The sequence below is a fragment of the Cotesia typhae genome, unplaced genomic scaffold (genome assembly GCF_013202065.1).
Source record: "Cotesia typhae breed Kobodo isofemale line unplaced genomic scaffold, CoteBio_Ctyphae contig_27, whole genome shotgun sequence".
Lineage (NCBI taxonomy): Eukaryota > Metazoa > Arthropoda > Insecta > Hymenoptera > Braconidae > Cotesia > Cotesia typhae.
The window spans coordinates 328,948-355,207 of record NW_027423733.1 but is presented as its reverse complement, the minus strand read 5'-3'; the positions used below and the strand labels follow the sequence as shown (position 1 = coordinate 355,207).

The 26,260-nt window shown below is 33.8% G+C and overlaps 2 protein-coding genes across 9 annotated transcripts in view; both read left to right on the top strand.

Moving 5' to 3' along the window:
• Lili (LMBR1-like protein lilipod) overlaps positions 1-26,260 on the top strand; it is a 184,796-nt gene that overhangs the window by 147,260 nt on the left and 11,276 nt on the right. For 5 of the 8 annotated variants that reach the window (XM_074240327.1, XM_074240325.1, XM_074240322.1 and 2 more), the window contains 2 exons: positions 1,455-1,815; positions 3,833-4,064. In XM_074240327.1, the coding sequence (XP_074096428.1) occupies positions 1,455-1,815; positions 3,833-4,064 (593 nt within the window). Of the gene's footprint in view, positions 1-1,454; positions 1,816-3,832; positions 4,065-10,144; positions 10,252-10,426; positions 13,429-26,260 lie in introns of those variants that run through there. The other 3 variants (XM_074240329.1, XM_074240328.1, XM_074240326.1) reach the window with 3 other exon arrangements.
• LOC141525735 (uncharacterized) lies at positions 15,604-22,360 on the top strand. Its single transcript, XM_074240331.1, has 2 exons — positions 15,604-15,644; positions 20,506-22,360. The coding sequence occupies exon 2, from the start codon at positions 21,086-21,088 to the stop codon at positions 21,848-21,850; it is 765 nt and encodes a 254-aa protein (XP_074096432.1). The 5' UTR covers positions 15,604-15,644; positions 20,506-21,085; the 3' UTR covers positions 21,851-22,360.

The following is a 26,260-nucleotide window of genomic DNA, read 5'->3' as shown; positions in this document are numbered from 1 at the left end:
CAGTAAAAACCTCTTTAGTAAATATTTAAACTCAAATAACTTTCGGAGAAATTAACCAAACCGTTTAAAATTTATGAGAGAGGTTGACACAAAACACACACACACACACACACGCGCGCGCGCGCGCACATGCTCACTATCATATAAATATAATAAATAGCTTCATATCATGGTAGAACTTTGAAATTGAATAGAATTCCGATTTTCAAAAATCGATTTGTTCTTTCAAAATAGAATGAAGTCCAGTACTCTCGACAAATCATAAATATTAGTGTTTATTAGTTTGTAATTTCGGTCTTACATTATATATTATAAGCCTTCTTCTTCTTACTAAGTCAAAATAGAATATATAGTTCAATTTCAATGGTTTGGATTTTATAACTAGATTAGTTTTTCAAAATATACTTAATTTGTAATAGAACTCACCTACCGATAATTTTTTGAAAATCATTAATTTTCCCTGCGTAAGGTCGAGAATTACTAGTGGACAGATGATTTTTAACTTTTCGCTAAGAAAATTGAAAATTAAAAAAAATCGGGAAGTTACTGGTTTTACCCCGTTTTTCGAAAATCGAGTTCTCATCAGATCTTGACGTTTTGAGGTCGTAGGAAACTTCCCTGACTATTCCCGTGATGATGTCCGTATGTGTGTGTGTGTGTGTAACCCTTTTATAACTTTTGAACGGCTTGACCAATTTCATCGCGGTTGATGCCATTCGAAAGGGCGTGACCAAACTTAGATTTTCTAAGAATTTGGACCGATTCGCACCAGTAGATTTTGAGAAATTGTAAAAAAGCTACAAAAAAATTTTTTTGAAAAGTGTTTTTTTTTTGAATAACTTTTAAACGGCTTTATCGATCAATTCCAAAAAATAATCAACTCTTAACATCAAAAAACTGCGTCGATCGCTGTCAATTCTGTCAAAATCGGTTGATTCGTTCGTAAGTTATCGTGAACGAAAGAAAACCGTAAAAAGTGTTTTTTCGGGGTTACTCTGAAATTTTCGGTTCGATCAATTAAAATCTGGAAATTACTTATGAGGATAATAAAACTGTGTCGAATGCCGCCAACCACATGAAAATCGGTTGATTCATTCAAAAGTTATTGCGATTTGAAAATTCCAAAAATAATGATTTATTAAACGCCTGTCAAACTTTTGAGCTCAGAGAGCTCAAAACTACACGAAAATTAGATTTTTAAGCTCGAAGAGCTACAAAACATAGTAAGTGCAATATCGAGCGCTTAATTACGAAAGTAGCGGGAAGTTGCAGAGGTGGCCGTCAGGATCAATCGTTTTCCTAATTTTTTTTGATATTTTTACTGGTGTACTGTGAAATACGCTTAATTCCGTGCGTGAAGTACTAGTAATATAACTAATTCTTACTCTGACTGTCGTAAATATACTAATTTGTTTATTCGAATCATATAAGTATAAAAAATATTTCATGTATAGATTTGATTGTTGTAGACTCTACAATTCCAAATCAAAAGAGAATAAACATGTTGTATTAAATTCAATGTTACCATCGATCAACGAAACACTGTTCGATGGTGAAGAGCAAATTACTAACCACCATTCAAGCTCAATCGAAAATGAAAATGATAAGCAGCATATGGTGGAAAGACTAATTTATATCCGTTTTCAACTACAAGTTCTAGACCAACAAAGAACAACATGTTGGATTAGAAGAACTTTAATGTACCCTTTCGCAATGTTGGCTTTATTTTTGCTTTCCACGACTACTGCATTACTTGCTTTTCAAAATACTATGGAACTGTTAATTGGAATTAAAGCTTTACCGCTGATTACCAAGGTAAGTACTCTGTATCTTTGTAAACGATTCTGATTGAATTTGTAATAGTTTACGGAAATTATTCTTAAGCGTTGTTCGCAGAAATTTCCCTACTGTATGCCTTAAGCGTGAGCTTAGGGATGCTCTACTGTCGCCTAAAAATCGAGATCCTGAGTTTTGTTACGATAATTTGTATTTGACAGACACAATATGCATATAAATACTACAAAAAGTAAACTGTCTGGTGAAAAAAATAATTGTTTATCATTTAAAAAAATTTTTCGATTTTTTTAATAACTATTCTTCATAGTTACATAAAAAAGTCGTTTTAAAGCGCTCGTAGTAAAAATTTCTTGCAAATTACAGCCGTGGTAAACACTATAAATTTAATTAAAATCCATTACTCCACTCTTTTTTTCATCTTTCTTAATTAATTCCTTATTTATTTGCAAACACAAGAAATACAAAACGGTAGCTTGAAACCGATTTGTCCAATTACAATAATTTTCTTTTAGTTGCCCTCAAGAGAGATCTTGTTGTCTTTTAGCAGCCGTATATTATATTTGTCTTTCTAAAAAAACTTGAAGGCAGCTCAAACTATATCCATACTAGAGCATAATACTGAATGTCAGTAATGTAGTCTAGAATATTTTTGTCCGATTCACGCGGAAAAATTCAAATAAACTTGAATTGAATTATACTTTTACTATCGATCCATTTCATTTCTTTCTGTGATTAATGTTTTAGCTATTTTGAAAAATAGGTAGATATGAAAAACCTATAATCTTATTGGCCAGATCTAGTTTTAAACATAATCCTTTTACTCAGATTTCTAAAACTGAGGATATATTTCACCCAGGCATCTACATACACAGAATTTTGGTAACCCAGACATCCGTTAGCTCAGAATATCTTTTACACAAACATCCAACAACACAGGTTTCTTTTGCCCAGATTATTCATGTTTGTTTTAGAAGTTCAATGAAATTATACTAGATAATGATGCAATAATCAATTTTAATTTAAAATTGAAAAACTTTCAATAATGTTAGCAGATATTACTCTAGTAGAACTTAACTAATTAAAGTATTGTTTTGACTTGCAAAGATTCCAAATTCCATCGAATCGGCACATACCTTTCATCCATGTGATAATTCTATGACTGTAAAATAATAATAACTAGCAATCTTGCAGCCATTATGTGACTGCTGTGACTTGTGAACGAGAAAGGAATAAAATTTTACGGTATTAATTAATGATTTTTGTTAAATTGCACTGTAATTTTTCTACTATTGACTTTTTTCAAGATATAAGCTCATCTGATGTTACACTCATCGAGAGCTTTCAATTAAGTTCCCGCATGCATTTTAATTTATTTTATATATATATATATATATATATATATATATATATATATATATATATATATATATATATATATATATATATATATATATATATATATATATTATTTATATAGTATTTATCAAAACACAAAAAAAAGGAAGGATCAAATATATTTGATTTTGAAAGTATTGATAATTACATCGCTATCTGGTATAATTTTATTGAACTTCTAAAATAAAATTGAATAATCTGGGCAAAAAAAACCTGTGCTGTTGGATGGTTGTGTAAAAAATATTCTGTGCTAACGAATGTCTCGGTTACCGAAATTCTATGTATGTGGATGCCTGGGTAAAACATATCCTTGGTTTTAGAAATCTGGGTAAAAGAATTGTGTTCAATACTAGATCTGACTAATACGATTATGGGTTTTTTATGTCTATCCTGAAAAATTTACAAATAACACCAGCATTTAAGGCATGCAAATTGGGATTTTGCAATTTTTTTTTAAACAATTACATGGAAAAATAGAGAATTTAAAGGCGAATTGATTAAAAATACTTTTTTAAATTGATTTTTCAATTCGCCTTAAAAGTTTTTATTTTCTTATGTAATTAATCTAAAATTTTTGGGAACAACGCTAAAGAGTAATTTCAGTGGACTTATATTTTTAATAATTATAATAATATTTCAGCAACTAACCCTTGGAATCAGTTCATTGTCAAAATTGGGACCAGTCGGTGCAGTTACAGAAGTTATTGTTATATTTTATGTAGCAGTCACTAGTATTGTTGGGCTATACGGGTTACCAGGAGTTAGCAGAATAATGCCAAAATTTCACGGAACTCCTCTTACGCATCTTATTGCGAACTGTGTGCTTCTGCTTGTCCTTAGTTCCGCTTTACCACTTTTATCTCGAATATTAGGTATGTATAATTTATAGAACTTGTAATAGATTTGTTAACTGTTTAATAGGCCCCTTCATTGATTAAAAATTAAACTACAAAATGAACAATAACCAATCAATCGATAAGGGCGCCACCAGGTTTATTATCACAGTTCGTGGAATCGGTCTAGAGCAGAGAGCTATTATAACAGAGAACTATCTTCTAGGGTTAGAGATAGTGAAGGAAGGTGCTTTTAAAATGAAAAATAATTAATTAACAAAATAATCAATATTTATTAACAATAAAATAATGAAGTAACCACTCACACGCCCACACTATACCAAAGTATTATCTAGCTTATAGGCGCTTATAAGCGCTTCACACACACACACACACACACACACACACACACACACACACACACACACACACACACACACACACACACACACACACACACACACACACACACACACACACACACACACACACACACACACACACACACACACACACACACACACACACACACAGGCATAGTGAAAACCTCGCAGAGATAGGCAGGAAAGTTTTCTGTGACCCTTAAACATCGAGATCTGATGGAAATTTGATTTTTGCAAAATGGGGTTAAACCAATAACTTCCTGATTTTTTAAATCTTTCATGCGTGTGTGTGTGTGTGTGTGTGTATTCGTATCTGTATTTGTAGCTGTATCTGTGTGTGATCGTTATGAGTATAACAACGAACTTTTATCTTGTTTTTGGTTTTAAAATGATTTTGTCTTAGACAGTTTACTGAATTCATACTTCACATTTATATCAGAGATCAATTTACCAATAGTCTTGAATTTTTGGATTAATAACATAAAATCATCTTTCATATTATTAATTCACATTTCGGCCTAAACATATGATAACCCGAAACGATTCAGTCTAAACCTAGTGATTGTGATCGAGCACGAAACAGCGGTGACCTTAAGCAAACTTGGTATCTAGCTGAGCACGCGTAAAACGATAAATCTAATAAGACCTGATTGTTCTACCTGGACTTCTGTTAATTCATCAGTCCCTCAGAGGTTTACCTCTCTCGTGTTGTGTACTGATGGAAAACTTTAACCATGGAAGACCCTATGTCTGCCGTTTCGCGTAGCTCCCGGTAACATTACACGATTCACGTTTATATTTATATTTTCTAAAGCTTCAATCCCAAATTGGCATTCAAACTTCATCAATCAGTAGGCAAGCTGTCATTGAGTCTAGCAAGAGCGTCAAATATAACATTTATAGTGTTGATCGCTCTGTTCCACAGAGCCAAACGGATTACGGATTTTTATTTGAATTTGTACGATCTTTTAGTGGTCGCTTCGATAAACTGCACACCCCCAATGTTTTCTCTGAATTGTTAGTATCTTTTTTTTTGACTCTGCTTTGCCTACTCTTACTGCACCGGCGTCTCCACCTCTGGGTCTTACATACTAACTTACAGTCAGCGGTGCGAGTATCTGTTCTAGGATCTATCGATAACTAACTGGTATGGGCCGAAGATCTTTTTCGTGTAATGAAGGCCCCGTTAGTCTCCGTCACAAAGTAGCTTAAGCATTCAAATAATCCATGCGTATTCGAAAAACTTGAGTAGATAAACATCTGTGACGGGGTTAATCGCCATCTTGATTGCTTCGATATAAAATTTATTTCGAGCACCACTGAAGTATTAACTCGGCCTTCAGGGTCAGACCAAAGCAGAGTGAAAAAGGCTATTCGGTAGCCGAAATAGAAGTAGATTTCATTTTCTCACTTATTAATTAAAAGTACAATCGTTAATTCGTTGGAAATCGTTAATTTTCTATGAAATCTACCTTGGGTACTTGATTGTCTATGACCTCTAATTATCTACTGACGCTTAACAAAAATTCCGTACGAAGACACTTGTCGATTTTTCCATTATTGTGAAAATTAACTATTTGTTTTATCTAAATTAATTGACTATTTCGACTAATATAATTAAGAAAACAATTTCGGATGTTAAATTATTAAATATATCATCTTTTGTTCACTTAAAATTCTCACTAAAAATTAATTAATAGCCACAAAGTCAACTGAATGATTTTTGGGTATGAAGCTCCATAAAAATCATTTATCACTAACTAAAAAATATTTATACTCATAATTTAATTGAATATTGAGAAGAAGTAGAGTAGACTAGGTATAAACCGTGGTCCATCCTCTACCCACGGAGTAATTCGGTACCTTGTTACATATGTAACGATCTAACTCACTTCCTGAAGTTGAAGTCCTGGTGACTTTTCAGTTTCTTCGTCATCTCGTAATTATTCCAGGGACCCTTTCCTTTTATAACTCATTTTCAATTATCAAATTGTTCCTTATTGAGCTTTCTATGGCACACGATCGGGTGGTTACACCTTCTTTGCCCGGTGCACTACCCAGCTCACACTTGCGAACCCAAAACTACCTCCTTTCTACTTTCTCTTTACTTCCGAAGATCGAGGCGGGACAGTGCTGCGTCAAACAAATATCGATACCGGTTGACTTATCGATTCAGGGTACGTTTACCCTGTAACAAAGTCGTAACTTTTACTACAATAAATCCCCCTATGAAATAAACCCTTAAAATTAATCACTTGCCCACCGGACCTCTACATAATATTAAAATTTTGCATGAATTCTCGGATCCTTCACGCTTCATTTTGAAACACTAAAAAATTTCTCTGTCTTTTCAGCCTAGCGAACTACCACCCGAAATTTTCGTTACTGACCCTAGTTAGATAAATTTAGTCTCCTATGAAGTCGCGAAACGACACGGAGAGGGGAAAAATACGTTATAAACCTCAAAACCCGAGCATCGATCGACACTTCGATCTATACCCCTGAGTAATCATTATATCATACTTCGTTATTAATTCCATGTTACTAGTATTACCACTATAAGATAATTACTCACCAAAACTTACTATTAATGTCCTCATATTCTCTATTACCACTATTGGATGACTAATCACTACAATTTACTTCTAATTCTCTATTATATTTCTGATATTAAGTAATATTCATTTTATTGTTACAAGGAGTCTATTTTATTGTTAAGTTGCGTTACCAAATTATGACAAATCTATTATGAATGTGCGTATTTTTTTGACAAAGTTATGTTTATTGTAATCACTATACACACGTCATTACTGAATTACCACTATTTACCTATCTCAACCATTGTTATTCAATCGAAAAGGTCAATGAAAGATACAGAATTATCACAGCAGTTAAATCGTAAGTAAGTAAAATGAATCAACTGGTACGCGTAAGATTTATTGTCCGATTTATTGAAATAAATCGAAACATTCAACGTCGATTTGTTCATGGAAGCGGAATATTCCAGAGCAGTGGATCCCACTTTTAAAGACTTAGATTATTAGAATTTTTATCTACAAGGCTTGATTGTCTAAGTAAATAAATTTTTAGAAAAGTTAAAATTGATGCCTCAATACATATACTAACACACTCATCTCCACACTTTAACCAGACTCCCAATTGCACCCCCATACCAAGCGACCAATTCCCCAAAATTAAAAATTTTGTATACAATTTTCAAAAACTACATTCTCTATTAAAATTTACTATAGTTTGATCTAATTCCTGAGTTTAATAAGATTTTACACCAATTCTTAATTCTTAATTATAACATAAATGTTCTAAATAGATAATGAAAATAATTTCTAATACTTGTGGCTTAGACGGTTATTTGCTGAAAAACGAGACATGACCTTGAGACTGATCTTTCTTTTTAGAAATTTTAATGAATGATGCTAGAAAAAGCTGTACACTGGGTTGCTGCTTTCTGGTAGTACGTTAGCTAGTGAGTTATATCTTTTTCTCAACAAGTCGCGTCTCTCCAATAACCTCTCTAAATTATTTTCCGGCGTTTTTGATCCAATAATTTTCCTGTTAATTCAGATGGTATCAGTGACGTGTCCAAAGGTTGAAATTAGATATCTTAATTAATTGATAGCTTCGTTTCACTGGGAAAAAAAACAAGGACTAGGATAATTACCTTAGTTGTTTTTCGATGTTGAAGTTCACTGTTGTTTCACAAGTTTCGAAATCCCGACTCCGACTTGGGTTTCTCCTTATATTCCCTCTTCTTTCCACTGTTTTTTCCCCTTTGGGTCTAACTTTCTTTGACCCAACTACACCAGCACTAACGGCAAGATTACTTGAGATCATTACTCACTGTGATTCGACAATACATCATGACATTCATGAATAAAGTGTAGGCCTCGAGTCGATATAACAGGAATCTCGTGATCCATTCAATAAAAACATCAAAAATTAAGGACTTACGATAGTTGATAATAAATTCGAGCTTATTCAAGGTCTCCAAAAGTGTGAAGTTCACTGTTGTAATATGCTGAAAGGTAATTTATGTAAAGTTCAATCTTAAAAATGGAAATATTACGTATATTCATAAGGGCGCTTCATTTAAGACGTCCATTTCTTTCCTTACTGCATTGAGGAAATATTGTATTAAACATAGAAAAAAAAATTGTCACCAAAGGATAGTGCTCAATTTCAATTTTAAGTACTCACTGAATGAATTTCAAGTTTTACCATATAATTAACTTGTCAAATCATTTTTAATTTTCCGCTAAGTAACTTAAAAAATTTCAAAAGTTGGGGAGTTATTGGTTTCACCTCGCGCGCGTGTGTGTGTGTGTGTGTGTGTGTGTCTACAAATCTGTAAACCTCCTCTAACTTTCGAACGGTTTGACTGATTTCATCGCGGTTGGCACTCTTTGAAAGGGCTCGACCAAAGTTAGATTTAAAATACAATGCGGACAGATTCGGACCGATATATTCCGAGAAATCTAAAAAAAAAAAACCATGAAAAAATGTGAAAAAAATTTTTTTCTTGAGTGGATTTTTGGAATAACTTTTAAACGGCTTGACCAATCGTCTCTAAAAAAAACTAATCAGCTCCTAACCCTGAAAAACCACGTCGAATGCCGCTAATCCGGTCAAAATCAGTTAATTCTATAACTATGAGACAAAATCTATTTAACATAAATAAATACTTTGCTTGGATTTTTTCACGCATAAAATCCAAGTTACGAATCTGAAAATATAAAAAGTTTTAATATTTTTTCAAAATGACGTATTATTTGTTCTTCGTTGGTATCAATCCCTTTTGTTCTCAAACGATCTACGCAGTGCATATTTCATTCGTTTGGTATTTTGGATATATTCTATGTAACAACCATATTTATTGGAATGTTTGTAAAACATTTTAAAATTTCAAAAATTTAGGCATCATAACGATATTACAATTGTTGATTATAACAATATCCAATGTTATAATTTTTTCTCAAGTGTTGTTTTATTAAAAAGTATAAAAATTATGATAAAAAAGTGTCATTTATTGTTTTTTTGTAATCAACTAAATTTATCTCAGAGGCAATTCATTAAAAGGGTTCAGCTATTAATATTTCTAGTAGAAACTTGAATTTTTTAAGAAAAAGATCCTTCACAATTTTGGTGTCAGATCAATAGTATAGGAGAAAACAATAAAAAAATCCACGTCTTTTGAGCAAAAATCAAATATACAATTTTTTACTAACGAGATAGCTCATAAATTGGAAATTAGCTGTCAGAGCTTTTAAGGAGACAGGATCCCTCTAAATCTTCTGTCTATGGTCAAATGAACATCATGGAATGTCGCTATGCTATAGATAATTTAAGCAAAAAAAATGATTTTCACGGGTTAATTACATGGGAAAACTTTAAATTCATTCAGCGAGTATTTAAAATTCAAATTAAGAACTATCCTTCCGTGGGAATTTTTTTTTCTTTGTTTAGTACAATATTTCGCCAATGTAGTGAGGAAATAAAATAGTCGTCTTAATTGACGCACCTTAATATTCATATCGGGTCAGTAAAATTAATGTTTTATAAAATTTTTTACTATTAAAAAATTGATAATACATTATAATTAATTATATCTTTGATAAAATAAATTATAGAATACTACGAATAAACGGCTCAGTGTATAAGTCGTCGTATTTTTCATTTTTCTTTATCATGCATAAAATTCGAAAATTTTATTTATTTCAGCTGAAGCCCACGCAAATTATATCAAAAACAAAACTTTTGGAGATAGTGAATATAATTTATGAAAAACTCGATCGAAATTCTTGATTAATCGAAAACAACGAACTCATGTAAGTATGGTGTTATATCATTTGGTGGTAGTAATTTTCCACTTAAAATTATTTTATCTTGCATATTATTGCTTATCATTGATATGTACCATTGAAACATGAAGATTTATATTGTTCAACTGAACAATACTACAACAGTTAGCTAAAAAGAAACTTACAAAGATACTCTGTGTAGGATGGAAACATGAAAGTAGTCCAAGTGAGAGCTATTATGAACAAACAAGTGAACGTATGAGTTGAATAAAAGAGATTAAATTAAACTGCACTATCTAATAAAGTATTAAAGAAATCTAGATAGTATCAATTGAATATATGCAGATTCTACTCAATTGAAATATGTTAAAAATATCAATCTTTAAGATTGACAATTACAACAAAGAAGTTTCCGATAAATTCACGGACTTAACTGGCAAGAATTGCAAACTTTGGGAATGATAAACTTAAGCCCGCTAGAGTAGCAATGAGTCGTTAGTTACGTCTTTAAAGAGAAAAGATCTTCCTGATAGCCATCCAATCATCAAAGTTAACGGTAAAATACACTCCATCATATATACAATCAAGTACTGGAAATTGACTTTAACCTTTCTCAATATCTTGTAGTACAAGTCTTAAAGTAAATTTTTTGTGAAGTTGGACAAAATAAGTAACAATACTCATTGATATGGCAGATTATCAGAATTAGTCTCATTTTTACATCGGTAGTTAATTTATCAGTAAAAAACGGAGCAGAATAAAAATTTTTTATTGCATAGTTGACTAAAAAATTAATATATTACCGATAGAGTAAGGAGTCGAACTCAGATCGCTTGATTACGGGCAAAGCTCTCTTTTAAATGAGCCATCCGAGACGCTTACCTTAAACTTTTTTTTAGTCACTTAATTCTGACATTGTATTTTTATAATGTAAAATTGTATTTGCAGTTATGGATTGAAGTAAGTGAATGAATTAAATTAATTTGAAAATTTTTGGTTTTAAGCTATGATATTGAAGTAAGGGGCCATACATAAATTACGTCACACGAATTTCAGGACTTTTTGCTAATTTATCCCATTTGAATAAAGTTTTTGAAAGACTAGTTGCAAATCAAGTAGTAAATTATTTGGATGAAAATGAGTTACTAGACACATATCAATCTGGCTTTAGATAAAATCAGAGCACACAAACTGCCCTTCTTAAATTAACTAATGATATTCGTAATGCAATCGATAGAGGAGAATTAACACTTCTAGTTTTATTTGATTTAAGTAAGACATTTGATTATGTTGATCATGAAGTGATGTTAAAAGCATTGTTTGAATTAGGTTTTTCTTTGAATACTATCACTTGGTTTTTTTTCATATCTATCAAACCGTTCATAATCAATTATAGATGAAGATAATTTTCCACTTGAATTTTGAAACGTCACCAAGATGCCTCAAAGTTTTGTATTGGGGCCAATCTTATTTCTGATAGTGATAAATCTTGTAGTAAGACGGATTACTTTTTGTAAATATGGGCTATTTGCAGACAATAAACATATATATTTTCATTTTGAAATTAGTAATGTACTTAACGCGGTTTATCTAGTCACTAAGCATGCCCAAGCTATTTCTGACTGGGCAAAGGAGCATGGTCTGTTGGTTAATTTGGCGAAAACGAAAGCTATGATCATTGGAACGAATAGTAAACTAAAACAAATTGATTTGGTCTCTCTTCCATTAATTACTATTGATAAAGTTGAACTACCTTATATTCATCGTACAAAATGTCTTGGATTGATAATAAGTAATGATCTCTCCTGGAAAAATCATATTCCACATGAGATTGAGAAGATTAATGCCACATTGTATTGTTTAAAGACTCGGAAAAATATTTTCACTCCTGAAATAAGGTAACCATTAGTAGCAGCTACAGCTTGGCCATTAATTAATTATTGTTCTATAGTACTCATAGATTCTAATGCAGAGAATCATTTAAAATTATAGCGATCTTTAAATAATGCAATAAGATTTATCTTTAATCTTCGCCGAGAAGAATATATTACACCGTATAGGCAAGAATTAAAATGTTTATTAGTAAAATCTAGAAGACTTCACTTTCTAGCTACTTATTTCTATAAATTATTATCTATTGGTAAGCCTAGTTATTAAAGAGAATTATTTAGAGAAGATGATTCAAGAAGGTCTGAGAGATTAGCGATCAAAAACAATAATATTAATTTTTTAATTCCAAAATTTTCAACATCATATCTGGAACATTCATTTGTGATCTCAGCAATACGTCTCTGACAAAAACTACCACTAGAAGTAAAAACTACCATTAGCCGCGAGTTCCTTATAGATATTTTAAAAGAACATGTTTGAGTACTTATTATCTAATGATTTCTAACATATTTGTTAATTTGATGTCTCCAGCTTGTCTGTGCATCATATGTAGTTAAATTGAATCTATGAAATTTTAAATCTTAATTTAGAAGTTTACGATACAGCTTACTTTAAATCATTCTAACTAAAGGGCTTAAAATCATATTCTTGTTATAATTGCCTTGTTTAAATCTCAATGTTTACAATTTATTAACTCATTCTGTTCTTTAAGTTATATTACTAAATCTAAGTTTTATTATACGAAATATTTCAAAAATATCAATGTTCAAAAATTCATAATTATTAGCCAAAATTTATATCCAAATATTACAATTAATTATTCGACTGAATATATTAATGGAGCTTCTTATCTATATTTTGTATTTCATTTAATTTTAAGTAACTTTTGTGATGATCAAATGTATACTTATATTCATACATATTTCCCATGTAATTCAAATATCTTGCCATTCGGCCTGTGCCTTGGCATTTATCATAAATAAATAAATAAATAAAATAAAACATTTTAACCCCTCCTTACGTCCGTGTCGCAGGTTGTCACATTTTTAGAACCTGCTCTTCCTTGATGTGACGTCACAAATTTTTCAAATTTATGCATGTATTTAAAAATATTCAAAACAAAACAGTTATTTTCGTTTTCAACTTCCCGCTAAGAAAATTGAAAATAGTAAAAAATCGGGAAGTTATTGGTTTTACCCCGTTTTTCGAAGTGCATTTCCATCGGATCTCGACGTCTCGAGGTAGTAGAAAGCACCCCTGACTATTCTGACGATGGCGTGACTATGCTTGCGCGCGCGCGCGCGCGCGCGTGTGTGTGTGTGTGTGTGTGTGTGTAGATGTATGTAAACCTCTCATTACATGACCGGCTCGATCAATTTAATCGCGGTTAGTACTATTCGTAAGAGATTGACTGAACTTAGATTTTGAATACAATTTGGACCGGTAGATTTTGAGACATCTCAACAAAACTATAAAAAAATTTTTTTCAAATGTGATTTTTTTTTATTAACTCTGAAACAGCTATATCGATCGATTCTTAAAACAAATCAGCTCTTAACGTAAAACAACCACGTTGATCGCCGCCGATCCGGTCAAAATCGGTTGATTCGTTCATGAGTTATCGTTGACGAAAGAAAACTGAAAAAAGTATTTTTTCGGAATCACTCTGAAATTCCTAGTTTGATAAAATACAACTTAAAGATTCCTTATAAGGTTAAAAATACTGCGTCGAATGCCGCCAGCCGCTTAAAAATCGGTTTATTCATTCGAAAGTTATTGTGGTTCGAAAATTTAGCAAATAGTGTTTTATCAAAAGCCCACCAGACTTTTGAGCTTGAAAAGCTCAAAAGCATACAAAAGCTAATTTTTTGAGCTCGAAGGGTTCAAAATAACAGATAAATTGTATTGTTGAACTAGAAGAGCTCTAAAACGTCATAGGTGTAATTTTAAGCGTTTACGTTGGAATTTGCGGGAAGTTGCAGAGATGACCTTTAGGGTCAACGGTTTTCTAATTTTTTTCTTATATTTATTAAATAATCTCTTATAAAATCCACATGAAGTCAAATATCTTATATAACAGATAAAACACACGACTAGTTAAAAATAATAAACGACTTGTTATGTCAATTAAAGATTATAAACTTAATCATCTTGTGTCCGTGGACTTTAGACCCTCTTCTTCATATTATAGTTATTAGTTGTTAATGGTAAATCAGGTGCGAGTACTCGCCAACGCTTTAAACCTACTCAGACCCTTACTATTCAGAACTTTTGAGAATTTTAGTATCTTACTTAAAAGAGTGCTGAAGTATTAATAAATATCGATCGAGTTTGTTAACATTCAAAGTTGTTTATACACATATAACTTTCGTGTTTGAATATTGTAAGTTTTAATATGTGACGTCACAAAGCTTTTGACCCCCCTCCCGCTCCTGGTCACACAATGTCACATTCCGGTGATAGCCTTCCTCCCCTTTAAGGTGTGACGTAATTTATGGATGATTCCTTAGCAGTCACTTAAATATTTCTCAATTTTCTTTAACAAATAAATTTAATTCAAAAAATTATTTATAAAAAGTTGCATTTTCAATTTTTTTTTGATTTTCTGAATGTTAATTTTTTTTCTAATTATTTTTTACTATAATTTAATTGTTAAAAAAAAATTCTTGAAATTATCGAATGTCAGCTAAATTAATTTTCATTTTTAGCTTCAAAAATGTAAAAAAATGTTTTAATAATTTATAAATAAAATAAATATCTGAAATTATATGATGTTTGATTTTCTTGATTATCGAAATACTCTGGAACTTCCTATTAAATTATTTACTAACCATTAGAATTTTTTTTATCGTGCTATTGTTGTTCATTAATTTCTTGTAAGAAGTAGTGATGTGAAATGACCGTCAATGCTTGTCAGTCAGAAATATTGAGACACTACAAAATGTCCCGACTTTATCAGCCTGGCGAACTACCACTCGAAATTTTCGTTACCGCCACTAGCTAAAATAATAGGTAGTCCCGTGATGTCACAAGACGGCACGAGGAGGGGAAAACGATCACAAACCCCAATACTTGAGCGGTGATCGATATTTCGATCTATCCCCCGGTATTAACCACCACGCTAGATTCTCAAGTACATTTTTTACCACTATACTACTCTTACCACTAATAGGTGATTACTCACTAAAATTACTAAAATCTATCGAATCTACTATTTAATTAATAAGTTTATACTATCGTTAATATTATTATTTTGCGTTAAACTAATATCATTGCGTTTATTATCAATAATTAATCACCTATAACTTCGAATGTCAATAAAATATTCATACAACTAATTTATTGTACTTCGTTACCGAGTATAATAAATTTATTCAAAATGTCGATTTAGTAAAATAAAGTTAAGTTTTGTCATAATTTTATCGCTAATCAATCTTCATTTATCAACCATCAACGTCTACTCTGCGTAATTCCATATAACCACCTACAAAGTCAGTCAAGGACGAAGGACCATCTTTGCAGTAAAATTTGTAAGTAATTAAAACAAGTTAACTGGCACACGTGGGAACTTCTGTCCGAAAATTATTTAATCAATCTATTAAAAACAAAGACAATCATTAATACACGGGAGCGGAATATCCCAGGGCAGTGGACTAAAATTATAACGAAATCTAGGCGATTCCTTATCCGCGAGGTTTATTGGCCTGGATAATTAAATTTTTCAAAGAAGTAAAAATTTAGTATTTCAATGGCGCTTGAACCGGGACACTGTCCTCATAAATGAATGTCTTTGTTCTAGAAAATTCCGAAGAAATTATAAATTCATTTTCTCGAAGAAAATCACGAAAATAATTTGATACTTTACAGATAAAATTTAATAAATTCAATTAATTGACAGAATTCTTGTCATAAATAATCATACCAATTTATTAAACTAGCAAAATTTTTGTTGAAAATTTAGTAAAAATCCTAAATTTATAAAATTAATTTCGAAGTCGACAAAAATTGCCACGTTTTCATATTATCTCATCTAATTTTAAGCATAATAAACTGAAAATAATTCTATTGTGTGCATAAATTGTAATATTGTAAAACCATAACCCGATTATTGTGCAGATTTATGCTGATGTCATTTATTTTGTGATAACTGAGAAGTACTCTCAGTAAAAATCAAGTAAAAATAATTTCGACAAAAATTTTATCAGTATATAAATCTTACAAATCCATTGTCTATTATATTTTGTGTGCCGGGTCGTAAGCCATAAACACGCTGCACGCTCGGGCTAAAGTAAACACAACACAAGGTCGCTTCACTCAAACGTTCTTCGAGGAATCGGTCGTCATATGCCACGTATTGTAACGTTCGGAAATAAAAATAAAATCTTTAAGATTTATTTCTACACAAAAATTTCTTTTGTCTAGCTAAGTCGAAACTAAATCTTTTATTTAATTTTATTACTCAAAATAAATTCTTGGTAGAAAATATTTTAATACTGAAATTAAACATTGCCGTTAAAAGAAATTTTTTTATTTAACTTTACAGCTCGAATTTCAGAAAATAACGTTAAAATTAACTATCATAAATTAATAAACTCATTGCCGAATATCAGAATTAAAAAAAAAATGTTTTCCCGTACGCCAGTAAATCGATTCTCGGTACCAGTAAACAATAATGCGAATCAGATCCCACAAGATCTCCATTCAGTCGCATCAAGCCAGAACTTACGAAATTTTAACCCGACTCAAGCCCCTAGTTCAAGTCTATATCCACAGTTATCAGACGACTTACTTAAACTAGATAATCCACAAAACGACTTGCATAATGGTACAGGCTACAACAACAACACTGACCTCGCTCAGACAATTCATAATAACATGAGCGGAATACAAGACTTAGCGAACCCCGCAAATTTAAGCGGTAACGAGATAAATAGTGTACAAGACCCACTAGACCCAACGAACGTAAACAATAACTATGTGAACGTCATACAAAATCCTGGGAATACAAATATTGCGACACATACTGTCGAGGAAGTAGTTAGACAGCTCAGATCGGAAACAGAAGCCTGGAAAGCCGCGTATTATCAATTAATGCCACCCTTTGCCAGTAGCCTAGTCCGAACGACGTCTGACACTGTAAATAATAAGAATAATCCTGCCAATAATACAAATGCATTTCAGCCGCGAGAATTATTCCCGAATCCAAATTTCTCGGCGGGAAATCATTTCGTACCGCCCGCACCTCGCTTACCTCCCGCTACCACAGCACAAAACTCAGCGTTCAGTGGAGCTGCACGTTTACTGTACGCGTACCCGTATATCCCACCACTCGTACCGCCAGTCTCAGCACGTACCAGCTACACAAACACAAACATACACTACCGTACCATATGTAACACAAACGCACACAGCACCATCGATGCCATACTATGTACCAGCCACACATATTCAGCCCCACGCTACTGTACCTCACGTGACACATACCTACACGGCACCGATCGCTTCCTTCCACGTGCCTGCGTCACAGACACAGCGATACACTCACACTATCCCAGGCATGGTCCCAAGCGCTGCTCACTCTTACACGTACCCGAGTACAGTTGCACCCTTACGGACTAATGACATTTGCCGGACTGCAAAATCATGGAATATAAATTATCCCTTCACGCGATTCGTCTGTAAAACTAGATGCTAAAAAATTGATTAAAACTTTAAGAACTCAGCCCAGATCCCACCAGTATCATAGGAGTAACATTAGCCGACTCTGCCTCAATATACACCCGCGGAGGCGCGCCATTTAGAGTAGAACTTGATGGAAAAACTATTTTAACCTGGTTGAGCGTATTACCTGGTCTATCAACTCTAATTATTCTCGGTTTAGATTTTTGGCAGTCGGCAGATGTTCATGCAGAATCAAAAATTGCTACTTGGTACCTAGGCGGTAATTCTATCTAACATCAATTTCGTTCCCGTACGAATAAAACCAAACCTCTCTCATTAAATGCTCTATCATCATCAGAACGATCTGACCTAAGTAACTTTCTTGCGACAGAATTTAATAAAAATAAATCTACCACGTTAGGAGTTACTAACCTAGTAAAACATCGTATCAAAGTAACCGACGAAACTCTAGCCAGTAATGAAAGCACTACATGGAAAAGTTGACCAATTACTCGAGAAAGGGTATATTCGACGAATAGTAGCTGGGCTTGCTCACCAGTTATGGTCGCGAAGAAAAATAATACCTGACGCATGTGCATCGATTATCGTCCTTTAAATAAAAAGACCAAACAATCAGCGTACCCGTTACCAATCATGCACCGAACTTTATCCAGTCTTCGAGGCGCAAAAATTATTTCTACCATTGATCTCAGCGACGCTTTTCACCAAGTATTAGTTGAAGAGAGTAGTCGACCCTATACAGCATTTTGTGTCGATGGCCGTGACCAATTCGAACGGATTCGTATGCCATTCGGGCTTGTTAACGCCCCTAGTACTTATCAAGCTCTCACTAACCAAGTTCTCCGAATCGTAATGCAAATTCTTTGGAAAAAGGCTCGGAAATATTTACCCAGCGCGCAAGAAAAAATTTTTGCCTACTTAGATGATTGGATCATTATCAGTAATACTCTAGAGGAACACATGACTTATTTACAAGCTGTTTTTGAAGCCTTTCGGATCGCGGGCCTCAAAATAAATGAAGAACAAAGTCAATTCGGACGCTCTGATGTTAAATTCCTAGGTTTCATAATTAATGAAGAAGGCATGAGTCCGGACCCGGCGCGACTCGAACCAATAGCCGAATATTCGTGACCTACTAACCGCAAGGAACTTCGTAGATTTAACGGTCTTGTAAACTGGTATCACAAAAACCTTAAAAATATTGTACAAGTTCAAGATCCCTTAAATAAATTAACAAGCACTTGTGTAGACTGGAAATGGACTGACGTAGAAGAAAAAGCATTTGTTGAGACTAAGAAATCTCTATTACAAGCAGCCACGTTATCTCTGCCTGAGCCAGATCGCCCTTATCACCTATACACTGACGCGAGTAACACCGGACTAGGCGCGATTCTTACCCAGTACGACTTTAAAGAAGATCGAGAAAATTTAATTATGTGTCTGAGCAGACTTCTGAATAAAGCTGAAATTAATTACACGACGACAGAAAAAGAATGCCTCGCGGTAGTTTGGGCCTTACGGAAATTACGTGGATACGTAGAAGTTCTTCCAGTTACAGTTTATACTGACCATTCCGCGTTAAAATGGCTCTATAATTTAAAAGATCCAGCAGGTCGTTTAGCTAGGTGGGCTATTGACTTATCAGCATACAAGTTAGATATTATCCATTACAGAGGAACCCAAAATGAAGCTCCAGACGCGCTATCACGCCTTTATGAAGATCCTGGATTAACAGAACTCTCATCGATCCAAAATTGTAGCATTGCTGGACCTGAAATTTCATGGTACAACGAAAAACTTGCTAAATCGCAAGGCTATATTGGTACTAGACCACCAACTCAGCCATGGACTATCATCTCCATGGACACCATAGGTCCTTCCACTAAATCCTCAGCCGGTTTCCAATATGCATTAGTAATTGAAGACATTTATGCTCGATACTTAAAAATTTTTCCATTAAGACAACAAACTGGCAAAGAAATAATCAAACATTTACGCGGAGTATTAACCCACTGGGGCCCAGTTAAACAAATTATTTCAGATAATGGTAAAGAGTTTATAAATAAAGACGTTTTGGCCCGTATAAAACAGTACAACATCCTACTTACGCCTACTCCAATAGGACACCCATGCGCGAAGCTCGTAGAACGCTGTAATCGCACAATAAAACCGATGATTATTTCATTTACTGGACAAAATCAAAGAGACTGGGACCTTCACATACCAGACCTAAAATTTGCCTACAATACTGCAGTCCACACCGCACTAGGTGTGTCCCCATTTTATTTAAATCATGGTCGTGACCCACACCCTATTTCAGATACACCTGTTACTGAAAATTTCGACGAGACTGATATAACTGTTTGGAAATCCCGCATAAGTAGAATAGACGAACTTCGGCATTTTACAGAACATTACATGTTAAAAGCTCGGGAACAAACACGAAAACAACATGAAAAACTGTTTTCTACTCAATCTATCAACTTACAGGTCGGGGATCGCGTTTATTATTTAAATAAAAAATTAAGCAAAAAAGTCGATAGCTACATCGCGAAATTAGCACCTAAATATGCAGGACCCGCAGTAGTTACCGATATAATAAGTCCGATGGTCGTGAAATTATCAGATTTAAATAGCAATGGCCTCGGCACACATTATTTAAATGATTTAAAAATTCCACGAAGGTCTAATAGACAAATCTCATTACAGAAAGAAACTACTGAAAGTACTACAATATCATCAATCACCAGCAGCGAGTCGAAAGCTAGTTCGCATGCGAGTTTGGAATCGTTGATTCTCGACCCGTTGACAGAAACTTTAGCTTCCGACACCATTTCACTTCATCAAAACGACATTGTACCATCACCATCACCTGAACCGCCAGCTGTAACCCCCCCATCGTCACCGACCATGGCTAAGTCCAGCCTGACTCCAGAGGAAGCTATCCAGCTCACCTTCGGCCGAATTCCCAGGCCTTTCGCAGTTCAGCCCGGCACGGTTACCATAGTTACCGCAGTAACTACTCCAGCAGCAACTAAATCGACACCAGTGGCCAGCAGTTTGATTACAGGTCCAGTCAATACTGCTAACCAACCAGAGGACATCCCGACATCGCCCATGCCGTCATCCACGAGCAGCAAAGCAGCCATCAGTCACTGATGCTAGTCAAGAAACAGTTGCCTCAGCATTCGTGAGCCGATTAGACTCTCTAGCTCAGCCAACAGCAAAACTCGCCAATGAACGCCCTTTCTGGGTCAATGATATACTTGATGGCATCGAGCATTTGCGCATGCAGCTGCAAAGAAATACCCGTGACATCCAGTCTTTACAACGCGATGTCACCAACTTATCTGAGACAACCAATCAGCAACGTCGGAACCTTCGCGATGTAGCTGAGGAAGTCGTTGCCGTCAACCACCGACTCGAAGCGATGGAACCCTCCATCAAGCAGCTAGATGAGGACATCCACCAAAAAGTACACCAGGAGGGACCTTTATCTTTCCAAGTCACTGAGGAGCAGACCATCAGGACGGTTTACAACATCGGGACTACGCCAACTAACAAGGCGGTAGTTCCAGTCCTAGCCAGCCAGCCAGCGACAACATGTGGACCGAATGCTGGACTGAAACCTCATACATCAACGTCTAGGCCTATCCGGGAGGGTTTCCAATTTCCTCTATCTACATTACTGGCCCACAGAGCGGCTCGTGGAGAGCTCACCCAGGAGCAAACGAACCTCCTCCACGCAACAGGAGCCATCAAGAAGGGTACACCGGCTAAAACAGTAATGGTACCGTACGCTCATTCGTTACCGTACTCTCAGACTACGCCAGCACCTGAGAACAGTGCGCCAATATCACCGGAGGCTGCATACCAGCAGTTTCTGACTGATACTGACTCAGCAACTCCACCAACAGCTACTACAGACGTAAACCAGGTATGCGTACATAATGGAATCCGTTTCATGGACTACAAGACCTTCTGTAAAGTAATCCGCAGCACTTGTGCTGCCGTTCGGCCAAGGATTCGCCACCAAGAGCTCCAGGAATCTTGAACCCAGACAGTGACTACCCAGGCTCAGTCACTATTCTTCTCTACAGGGTGCCAGAACTGTCGGCAACGAACTTACAAGATTGCCGAATGCCGTCTACCATGGAGGCCAGACATGTGTCACGTCTGCTATTAAGATCAAGTGACAACGGAAATGTGTTTCCGCCCCCACGAGAAAGAACTGAAAGACCACTTCCGTGGACGCTGTTCAGGATGCGGAGTGGCTAACCAATTCTTCGACCCCATGTGCCGGGCTTGTAACAAGCGTTGGCCCAAGTAAAAGGACTGGATCAGCACCGAGTACACCCAAGAGGACATGAGACTCTTCCACGAGGCCCATCTTCGTGCCATGAGGAAATAAACCCTCTCCTTACGGTTCAGGAAGCTTCTCATCCTCATCCACCATTTTTCATTGCTACTATAATAATTTTTTTTTTCATTACATTATTTTTTTTTACTATATGAATTTGTTTTGTTCATTACTGATGATAAGTCAGTTCAATATATACTTCCAAAAAATGTTTGTTTACTACTATAAAATAAAATTCAAATAATGATTCATATTAATGTCTACATAATCGCAACATCATTCATATCATCTAATATTTTATCTGCCAGTTTAATTTGATTTATTTACAGCTGCAGTCCAACCAAAAAAAAAAGGAATTCAAAAAAAAAATCAACCAACTATAATCAATTAATAATTATAAAAGTTTTAATTTATTTCGTTTATAGTCCAATAGATCGAAGTCTAGACCGGAGTTTCGACATTCGCTCAAGAAATTCACCAATAACAAATTCTTTATTTATTTACAGGTGATCACTCACCAGTCCATCAACACATCCATTCCTCAGGTGACTACTCACCAATCTTTCTCATTAACAGGTGACTACTCACCAAACCAAACTTTTCTTATTATCATCTCATCAAACTACCCTTACTAGGTGATTACTCACCACTAACTCCTATCATCCTATTACCCTTAAATCTGGTCACGATTCACCGATTCTTCTAAAGAGCTAGCTCGGTTCAAAAATTGACGGGGTAGTCTTGGCTTGGCAGGGAGGATTGAGACACTACAAAATGTCCCGACTTTATCAGCCTGGCGAACTACCACTCGAAATTTTCGTTGCCGACACTAGCTAAAATAATAGGTAGTCCCGTGACGTCACAAAACGGCACGAGGAGAGGAAAACGGTCACGAACCCTAATACTTGAGCGGTGATCGACACTTCGATCTATCCCCCGGTATTAACCACCACGCTAGATTCTCAAGTACATTTTTTACCACTATACTACTCTTACCACTAATAGGTGATTACTCACTAAAATTACTAAAATCTATCGAATCTACTATTTAATTAATAAGTTTATAATTAATAAGTTTATAATATCGTTAATATTATTATTTTGCGTTAAACTAATATCATTGCATTTATTATCAACAATTAATCACCTATAACTTCGAATATCAATAAAATATTCATACAACTAATTTATTGTACTTCGTTACCGAGTATAATAAATTTATTCAAAATGTCGATTTAGTAAAATAAAGTTAAGTTTTGTCATAATTTTATCGCTAATCAATCTTCATTTATCAACCATCAACGTCTACTCTGCGTAATTCCATATAACCACCTACAAAGTCAGTCAAGGACGAAGGACCATCTTTGCAGTAAAATTTGTAAGTAATTAAAATAAGTTAACTGGCACACGTGGGAACTTCTGTCCGAAAATTATTTAATCAATCTATTAAAAACAAAGACAATCATTAATACACGGGAGCGGAATATCCCAGGGTAGTGGACTAAAATTATAACGAAATCTAGGCGATTTTTCCTTCTCCGCGAGGTTTAGTGGCCTGGATAATTAAATTTTTCAAAGAAATAAAAATTTAGTGTTTCAATATTTTTGAGCATTTATGAAGAAAAATAACACAAATTTTTCGAATTTCAATCAAATAACCATTAACAATAGTTTTTAACAATCTTCAGCTGTTAAGACACTTGTAAACTTTAATTTTTTGTTAAATCGAGAGGTTTTAGGAAACAAACCTGCCTAGAACATTAAATCAGATGTGAATTGACCGTCAGAAAATTTTTGGTCATTTTTTGGTCAGCGGGAGCCGCCTTTTAAAAAATTACCAACGTTCATTTCTCGAGTTGGTCAATTGACGTCAAATGACGAGCAATTTTCTTGACTTCACATCACTAGTAAGAAGTGATTTACATTTAACTTGCAAATAATTTTTTTAAATCTTAGTTTTATAACGTGTCTTATAATCAACTTGAAGATCCAAATAAATACAAGGTCCAAATAGAAGCAACATTGATTTTCCTATTAAACTTACAGTTCAAGCTACCGTAATTAAAAAAAAAATCATTCCCACTTAACATTAATTTGTTTACAAATTAAAAGTTGGTTGAAACTTAGATTTAAATTGCGGTCGTTGATTAACGTTAATTTACTATACAACTTCAACACATGTTTTACATAAGTTTTAGTGTACAAGTCTTGAAGTGAACTTAACGTTAGCTTAGAATAAACTTACTACACTATAAGTATTTGTATAGTAAATGTGGCTATCAGGGCGTTTAAACAAAGATGATAAGAAGCAATCAGTTCTATCGGAAGAAGTTTAACGGTGACGAAAGCATCTATCATTTTACACATGTGAAATGATATCAAATTCCAAAGTACTAATAACCAAAAAAAGTGATTCTCAGCTTACGGATTCTGAGCTAAGGTAAGGTGCATTCGAATGCGTTTAATTAGCCATTTGGAATCATTTGAAATTTGATGTCAAATCCTTGAATGTTAATCCACATATATTTCTTCTGTTTATTTGTTTGTCACCGAACTTCTCCTAAACAGCTAGACCGATTTTAATGAAACTTATTACAACGTTTTAATAAAAATTCTCATCTAAACAGTCCAAATTGTAACAAATTATTCAAATATGCTTATAATTTTTAAATTTGAGACGTGAATAGGACGTGTATCCAATGTCTGTCGGATCCGCTAGTGGTATTATAAAATATTTAGTGCCAGACATGGATTCAGTCCGATAAAAAGCTGTGGATTCAATTTGTCATCTCAACATTATTTCCATCATGAGAGTGTGTTTTATTAATTTATATGCGCCATGGCCTGTCCAATCGACCACTTTCGAACCTGACCCCTTTTGATTTGGTTGAAATTTTCCTGTCTTTTTTGCCCTATGAAGAATGGTTTTCAGAATTTTTAAAAATGTTTTTAACCTAACCCAAGAAAAGTTACAATTTGAAAAAAAAACCACTGATTTATTTTTAAATAGCTATAAATTTTTCCGTTATTAACTTATGAGTATATTTGTTTTCCAAATTTATGTTTTTCGATGTAGTTTTCAGAAAAAACAAAAGACCATTCGGCAGCCGAAATGGAAGTAGATTTCATTTACGTACAGAAAATAATATAATTTTGTTATAAAATATATATATACACACTTATAAACTTTTGAACAATATGCATTTTTCGACTCAGCTCGACGAGTATAGTCGAAATATAGCAAAATTTTTCAAAATCTTAGAATTTTCAGCGACAGTGATTAAGGTACCAAATTTTACTCCGTGGGCGGAAAGTGGACCGCGGTTTACACTCGGTCCATTTTACCTCTTCTTAATTTATTATTTTATATATAATTTTTATCAATAATTAATAGTTAAACATTTGCTAGTTTGAATTGAATGATTTTCATGGGGGCTTATACCCGAGAGTCACTCAATCGACCTTGCGGGAAAAATTTAATAAATAAAACTAATCAATTAAACTTATTAACATCTAGAAAATTCGTTTAACTAATTGTTATAATTTTATAACAATTAAGTCAAGAAAAAGTGATTAACTTTGTTGCTTGAAAAATAATCGACAAGCATTTTACTCGTGAAATTTTCAGTCGAGCGTCGACATATTTTTTGTGTCGCAGTAAATTCCCAACACCCAAGGTCAAAGACAACTAAACTAGCGAATGTTCTAGCTAAAGAAAATGAATGTTTCGACTTTTGTTAATTTTTACAATTAAGAAAATTATTAAGATTTTATTGAAAATTATATTAGGAATTAATTATTGAAAGTATTTTATATTGTAAATTTATTCTACGTGAAAATTAATTTATCTCGGGATTAAGTCCGTGGATTAGATAAAATAAAAATTTACTAAAAATTAAATATTAATAGCGTGGACATTAAGTCCAAGAAATTAATTAGTTTTGAGTTGAAAATTTCACAGGAAAAATCAGTTATAATTAATTAATTTACATCATTAATTCTATGTTAATAATTTTGAACTTGATTGTAAAATTTATATCGTGATTAGTTTAATTGTCAAAAATTAATTGAGGGTATTAATCTCTATCGTATTAAATAATCATT

Bases quoted from the DNA above. Each gene is read 5' to 3' on its own strand.
- LOC141525735 (XM_074240331.1), top strand. From the start codon at position 21,086: ATGCAGCTGCAAAGAAATACCCGTGACATCCAGTCTTTACAACGCGAT.